The sequence below is a fragment of the Psammomys obesus genome, unplaced genomic scaffold (genome assembly GCF_907164565.1).
Source record: "Psammomys obesus unplaced genomic scaffold, mPsaObe1.curated_primary_1811, whole genome shotgun sequence".
Classification (NCBI taxonomy): Eukaryota; Metazoa; Chordata; class Mammalia; order Rodentia; family Muridae; genus Psammomys; species Psammomys obesus.
Genome location: NW_026596088.1, coordinates 17022581 through 17030698, shown reverse-complemented (window position 1 = coordinate 17030698; position 8118 = coordinate 17022581). Strand labels below are relative to the sequence as shown.

The 8118-nt window shown below is 40.4% G+C and overlaps 1 protein-coding gene across 1 annotated transcript in view; it reads left to right on the top strand.

The window, feature by feature from the left end:
• The first annotated feature begins 2063 nt into the window (after positions 1-2063).
• Positions 2064-8118, top strand: part of Ipo7 (importin 7) — a 43784-nt gene continuing 37729 nt past the window's right edge. Inside the window, exon 1 of the mRNA XM_055627391.1 lies at positions 2064-2295. Within this exon, the coding sequence (XP_055483366.1) occupies positions 2212-2295 (84 nt within the window). The 5' untranslated portion in view covers positions 2064-2211. The remainder of the gene's footprint in view (positions 2296-8118) is intronic.

Here is an 8118-nt window from a genome sequence, read left to right as displayed (position 1 = left end):
AAATTTATTAGATGGCTGGTGGTAGCACACACCTATAATCCTAGCACTTGGAAGGCACAGGTAGTTGGCTCTCTTGAGTTCAAGGCCAGCCTGGTCTGCAGAGTGAGTTCCTTTTTAGCTAGTTTACTCAGATAAACCCTGTCTCAGAAAAAAAAAAAATTATGTGTATGATTATTTTGCCTGAATGTATGTCCATGTACCACCTGCATGTCTGGTGCCTGCAGAGGCCAGAAGAGGTCTGTATGATCCCTTGAGTCTGTAGTTACAGGTGGTTGTGAGCTGCATGTGGGTGCTGAGAAATAAACCAGGGTCCTCTGGAAGAGTGGCTAGTGTTCCTAATTGCTGAGCATCTCTCCAGCCCCTCATTTTTTCTTTCTAATTATATATATGTACGTGTCTGAGGTCAGGTTTGTGCAGATGTGTACAGGTCCCCAGAGAAGCCAGAAGAGGGCACTGAATTCCTGGAAGTTGGTGTGTTTTGTTTTGTTTTGTTTGAGACACTCCTGCTATGTAGTTTAGCCTCCAATCTCTCAAGTATTATTATTCATTTTTTAAAAAGATTTATTTTTATTTCTATTTGTATGTGTATGCCACATGTGTACAGGTAGCAAGGCTAGAAGAGGTCACTGGATCATTGCAGTTATAGGTGGTTGTGAGCAGGCAGACATGGCTGCTGAGAACTGAATTCATGAATTCCATGAGGTCCTAAGCACTGAGTTATCTCTGCATCTCCTGTTGCTCTGTTTTTGTGATAGTTCAAACACTAGCCTAGGCCTGCCTGAAGCTCAGTATATTGCTTCAATTAGACTCCAATTGAAAATTGACTTGATTTCTAGCTGAAAAATTATTTGAGTTGTATTTCAGTGGTTCTCAACCTTTCCTAATGCTGCAATACTTCAATACAGTTCCTTATATTGTGGTGACCCCCTACCATAAAATTATTTTAGTTGCCACTTCATAACTATAATTTTGTAGGCTGGAGAGATAGCTCAGTGGTTAAGAGCACTGGGTGCTCTTCCAGAGGTCTTGAGTTCAATTCCTAGCAACCACATGGTGGCTTATAACCATCTGTAACAGAATCTGCTTCCCTCTTCTGGTGAGAATGAAAACATATAAATAAAATAAATAAATAAATGAAAATTTACCAGTGTTTTTCATTGTAATGTAAATATGTGACATGTAGGGTATCTGTTATGCTAACCTTGTGAAATAGTCTATTAACCCCCAAATGGTAATGGACCACAGGCTGAGAATCACTGAATTAGAAGTTAAGTACCTGTACCTGGGAAGAAGGTGGGTTTTCATAGACATTATGCATATACTTTATATAATGACCTAGCTGAAATTTGAACACTCATTAATAAGTTATTATACTATTTTTAAGATAACCAGTATATTGTAGCCACAGATTAAATTGGCATATTTTACACACAAAACTGTATTCAATGCTTTATAACACACTCTTTTCTTGGGATAAAGTCTCACAAATGAGGTTAGTGAATCAGAGTGGAACAGATTTTTGTTTGTTTGGTTGCTTTTTTCCAAGACAGAGTTTCTCTGTGAATCCTTGGCTGTCCTGGATTCACTTTGTAGAGCAGGTTGGCCTCTGCCTCCCTGAGTGCTGGGACTACAGGTGAGCGCCACCGCGCCAGGCACCAGCATGGAAGAGTTTTTATGGCATTTACAAATACATCTCAAATCATTTGTCAGAATGTTCCATTTGAGGGGCTGAGGCAGTGGCATTGCAGCAAGTTCGGGTCAGTGTGGGCTACTTAGCAAGCCTGTCTGAAAAAGCAAAACAAAAGTTTCTTTTAATTATACAGTTAGTAACAACGGATTGCCTCACACATTGCTTGAGATCCTCTAAGGAACATTAGAGAGATCTTTGTAACTGTTTTATTTTTCTTTCTGTAACATTTGAATGTTTTCTCTTTCAATAGCTGGATGACTCTGCGAGAGCCAGCCCCGTGAGCCGTGCTTGCGTTTGTGGACTACATCTCCCAAGGTGCTCCGCGGGTGCGCTGACAGGAAGTGGCCGGAGCATCTCCCGCCTCCACGCCGAGGCGAGAAGGTTCTATCCGGGGCCTTGGCGCTTCTCTTTCCTTTCGCGCCGGTTGCCGCTGCGGAGCGCGGCCGGTCCATGTGCGCAGTGAGTGGCGCTATTTCTGGCTCAGTAGCACCGGTGTCCCGGATTTGACCGACCGCGCGGCGATGGATCCCAATACCATCATTGAGGCCCTGCGGGGCACCATGGACCCAGCCTTGCGCGAGGCCGCGGAGCGCCAGCTCAATGAAGTAAGGCCGGCAGGCTAGCGGCTGCTGTGGGCTGGGGGACTGGCAGGCCGAGCCTTCCGGGCCTGGCCGGGGACACGGACGGCGTCGCCGACGGTTCCATTTGGAGGGTGGGGAGGAAAGCTGCCTACCGTGCCAGACTTGGGCGCCTCCCTGTGGGGCCGCGGCGCTCAGGCCGCCTCTCGGTCGGCTCCCGAGTGGGCCTCTGGCCGCGGTCTTGGTGTAAGGAGCCGGACGGGCTAGGCGGGCGTGACGGTCTGGACACATGGCCGGCCCCGGTGGCCCGCCGCCTTTTGGCTTGCTCCCAGCATGTTCCTTTCTCCCGGGAGGGGGCTAAGCTCAGTGGGAGAATGTAGAGACGCGTCCCAGACCAGTCTGGCCGGCGCCGGGTCGGCCGGGACTCCTGGGAAGGCTTGTTGGTCCATTGGGGGCTGCGCCTGTCAGCGTTGTCTCTGCTCTGGGCGGATCAGTGACCTGCCTGTCGGGTACAACTTTCTTCTCGGCAGCGAGCTGCTAGGGACAGATTTCAGATGTAAGCCTGCGACTCCTTGGCAGAGCAGGGGTAGTGCGGGTTACACAGTGCGATGCCCGCTCTCCTACTGCCACAGTGCCACAGTTGGGAGACTGGATGATGTAGTGGAAAGGGTCAGATGAAGTGCGACCTTCTAGGTATAGCTGCCTCACTGATTACTGGAGTGACCTTGGGCAATTCTCTTAACCTCTCCTGATCCTGAGTTTCACTCATTTATTAGTAAAACAGGATTGCTGTGATAGTCAAGTGAGATATACTACGTTTGTGGAGGCTTGGTTTCTCTCTCAGATGTTTTGGGGAGTGCCCTTTAGAAAACAGTAGTGTTGCATGGATATTCTATGCACTGTACTGATTTCATCATCATTCTTTGTTTCTGAACTTTGCAATTTTATGTGTTAAGAATTTAGGTTCATAAGAAGGCCTCCGTAACAACTATATCTTAGTATACTACTGAGTCTCAGTGTTAGGTTTAGTATATACATAAGTAGGACATATGTATGTATATGTGTATATATGTATATATACACACTGTAAATACAATATACATTAAATATACTAGCATTATATAGCATATATTTAGCATATAATATTAATATTATATGTATATACACACCACTACATACACTATACTTGTATTATCGTATATGTTTAGTTTATAATATTAATTAGTTGTATGTGTATCTACGCACTTTATACCATGTACACTGTATATATATTATATAGCATATAATATTAATGTTAGTTATTAACATAGATATGAAATATATTTGTATGGCATTATAGTATTCATATATGAATACTATATGTGTTTCATATCTATATATTTCAATACAGTAACATGTTAACATAAAAAGAAATGTCTGTTTAGAGAACTACTAATTGAGAGTGTAAATTTCACTGTGCTGTGCTAGATATCCCTGCCCTCAAGGAATTTACAGTCCACAAGACTACCCACAGTTCAGGTAAATTGAGTTATTTCACAATGAAAAGGTAAGTCTTTTATATGTAAATTAGATCATGCTAAAAGATAGTAGTATACTTATTTAGACCCAAAGTCACTTTGGTAAGAGCTTACATTGGGATGTAAAATGGTAAGGTGAAACATATTGTCCCTTTAAAATATTATTAAACCACAGAAGGAGTTAGGGGTCACTTGTTCTCTTTTAGCTGGACCTTTCTTAGGATGATTATTTTGCTTATGAAGTATTAATACATGTACCAAGCCTTGTGTGGTGTCTCGTATCTCAGCACTTGGAAGGATGAAGCAGGAGGATCGCTCAGGAGGCCAGCCTGGGTTACAGAATGAGACCATGTCTCTAAAATAAAATAAGCCTAGAAAACCTGAAAGTTTTGTCTTAGATATTTCCGTCATGAATACATGTGACTCGTAATTAAAAGAATTGATTTCTCTTGAATAAAGGTTGGGTAAATAATGTTTTCTTCAAATTTGAAATTCTGTGAACAGTTTCTACATTTCTAGTTTTTTGTTCAGACAGGGTTTCAACCCTTTAGCCTAAGTTGGTCCTAAATTCCTGGGTAATCTTTCTGCCTCAGCCTTCCTAGTCCATGTACCAGCACATCCAGTTTTGCATGCCTACTTATGTGCGCCAGCATAATAAAGACTTGAGAAAGTATTTCACAAGCTATGTTTTAAAAGATAAACAAATAATCAAAACAGTAATCAAAGCTTTTTACTCAACCATTGATCTGTTCTGGAATGCAGTGAACAGTAAACACTGATAATCATTTCTGCCAAAGAAAAATCTATTTGGCCAGTAGTTTTGTGGGTTTTTTTTAAGCTATTTCTTCTGTTTTTCAGTTCATTTAGATTCTTAAGTGATTTTTACAAGGTAATTTTTAGAATATTTACTGTGACTTAGGAAAAACAATCGAGGTAAGTCTCGAATGAGAAAAGAACATCTTTTGAGAGGCTTTTGCTTTTGGTATGGTAAGGTGCACAATTTATCTTCCATCCATTAAAGCATTAAACATTGCTTATTGTGTTAAAAGATCTTTGTTTGCTCTTTGACAATTGACTGAGTGAATCCCTTCACTAAGTGAGGTAATCATTGGCTAAAAGCTGTAGATATTCACAGCATTTTTATTTTAATAAATTTTTTTGAGGGAAGGTGCTTGGGTCTCACTAGGTTTCTGGCTAGCCTAGAAACCAGCCTGTCGACCTGGTTGTCCTTGAATGCAAGAAATCTGCCTGGAACTAAAGGATGTGCCACCATGCCCAGCTTTTCAAAGTTTTAAGTTTGAGACTATATCAGTACTCTGGCTAATGAACTTGTATGCTCTGTTTGGAATTCTGTTTGGAATTCTTTCTTCGGGTATCACCCTGACTAACTCCTTTATCCTTCTATCTTTTCAAAAGTCTCCTTATCCTGGAGGAGGAGTTCCCTTATTTTATAAAGCTTAGCTTTCATAAATATCATCTCTACTTAAAGAGTATGTGAGTTATTTTTTATATCATGTATGACTAAAATTAAAAATTAAAGTTAAAAATTAAAAATTTGTTTTTTTCCTTTTTGAGACATGGTCTCTTTGTAGTCTAGGCTAGCCTCAGACTCCTGTGTGCTGAGATTACAGGTATCACACTACTATGCCTGGCTTAGATAGTATTTTCAGATCATCTGTGTGGTATGAGAACCAAATCTAGCAAGTTGTCAACGTATTTGCCGATGTCCACATACAAACATACATGTAATAAAAACATACATGCATGTAATAAACATATGTGTAATAAAAAATACAAAATTCTGTACAGTATTCTCTAAGCAACAATATGTCTCCCCAAGGATTTCAATAGTGGTCAACTCTTATGTAAAATGGGTAATATTTACATATTGCCCTGTGTGCTACTGAGTTATATCATTAGACCCGTTTACTTTAAATCTTCATAGTCCAGTAGTACATTGTAAATGCTCTGTAAACAGCAGTTTTACAGTATTGTTTAATAAAAGAGACCGATGTTGGAGTATGCCTTTAATACCAGCACTCAGGAGGTAGAGCGAGGTGGATTGCAAGATCTCTGAAGCCAGTCTGGTTTATAGAGTGAGTTCCAGGAGGGAAACCCTGTCTCTAGAAACAAACAAAAAAGGGTTAGTTGAATACCAGGCTGTGGGATCTTCTAAGTGCTGGTTTCCTTGTGTGTATAAAGAAATAGTATCTGCCATGTGTGTGGTTTAAGGAAGTGGCGTGGAAGTCCTTTAAGTTATTTGAACTGCAAATGTCACTTGAAGGCTAGAGTTTGAGCCTGTCTCAGTCTACTCCTATCTTATTCCTTTTGTCTTAAGTTGAAGTGCTTCTTTGAACACAGAAGTCACTATGAGGTAGCATTATTGACAGGAAGGAAAATTGACACAGTCCTAGGCGAATAGTGACTGGCACATAATTGACAGGAAATATTGTTTAAATAGAAGTGTTTAGAACATCCATTTGGGCTGAAGAGATAGCTCAGTAATTAAGAGTCCTTGTTAATCTTCCAGAGGATCCAGATTTGGTTCACAGGGGATCTAACGCCCTCTTCCAACCTCCTTAGCCACTGGGAGCATATGGTACACATACATGCAGGCAAAACACACACCTACATATAAATTAAACCTAGCAAACACATTTCTTTAAAGAACACTTAAAAATTTTATTTTCTGTGTATGGGTGTTTTGATAGTATGTATGTCTGTACCACATGTGTGCCTCATGTTCTTGGAGGCCAGAAGACATTACATCCCCTAGGGCTGGAATTATCAATGGTTGTGCAGGTGTTGGGGGTGAATCCCAGGGTCCTCTGGAAGAACAGGTGGTTCTTAACCACTGAGCCATCTAGAAAGCTAATTTTTTAAAAGACACATTATGTATACAGTGTTCTGCATGCATATACACCTGCAGGACAGAAAGAGGGCACCAGATCTCATTATAGATGGTTGTGAGCCACCATGTAGCTGCTGGTAATTGAACTCAGGACCTTTGGAAGAGCAGACAGTGCTCTCAACCTCTGAGCCATCTCTCCAGCCCCTAAAACACTATTTTTTAACCTTTTTTTAAAATACATTAGGCTTTTGACTGCACTTATAGCTGTATGAAGATGTTGGATCCCCTAGAATGGGAGTTACAGGTATGAGCTGCCGTGTTGTTGTTGGGAATTGAACCCCAGTCCTTTAGAAGAAAACTGCTGAGCCATCTTTCCAGCCCCTCATTTTTTTTAATCTTTAAAATAGATTTCTGGTCAAGCATGGCAGCTCAGCACCTGGGAGGCTGAGAAAGAAAGGTTCTAGTGAGTTGCAGATCTGTCCAGCCTGGGCGAAAAAGTAAAATTCTGTCTCAAAAAATAGATAAATAAATTTGTTATATATAACTTCATTTGAGTACCATATTTTGGAGAGTAATTGGTGCGTACTTATCTAAAAGTTATTTATTTAAAAATGTTTTATATGTATATGAGTGCTGTATAGCAGCATGCTGGAAGAGAGCATCAGATCCCAATATAGATGCTTGTGATCCACCAAGTGGTTGCAGGAGAGAGAGCAGAGCAGCAGGTGTTCTTAACCACTGAGCCATCTCTCTAGCCCCCAATTTCTTTTGTTTTAATTAGGAGAAAAATTATACTTTTATTTAGTGTATATGTTATATGTCTGTATGTATATATGTTGGTGCACCACAGCACATTTTGTGGGAATTAACATGGGAGAGTATTAGCTTACAGTAGACAATACTTTACCAGTATTTACAGAACAATCTTGAGTGCTTAATATGTGGCAAATAACATTTTAGATTGCAGGGCCAGATTTTAGTCTGTGGTCCAGGCTGCTTTATCTGAGAAAGTAAGTGGATTTGGTTTTTCTTAAGTAATAGACCCCTGAATGTTCTGTACTCCTTTTGTAGACCAGGGTGGCCGTGAACTCATAGAGATCCACCTGCCTCTGACTCCCAAACACTGTGATTGAAGGCGTGCACTGTCATGTGGATTTGATATTTATAAATATCTATATTTTGTGTTTCAAACTATGAGTCCTGGGATGATTGCCACAGGTAATACTTTCACTACTATGATGTTTATTTATCTTTTTTTTCTAAGAGAGGATTTCATGTAGCTCAGGCTGGCTTCAAACTTACCCTGTGGTTAAGGATAGCCTTGAGCTGGTCCTCCTGCATAATCTAATATTTGTTTTGTTTTTCTTTTTATTTATTATTTTTTATTTTTTGAGATTGTAATTATTTCCCCCTTTTCTCCAAACCTTCCCATATTCTGCTTGCTCTCTTTTAAACTATTTGGCCTTTTTTTTTTTTTTTTTT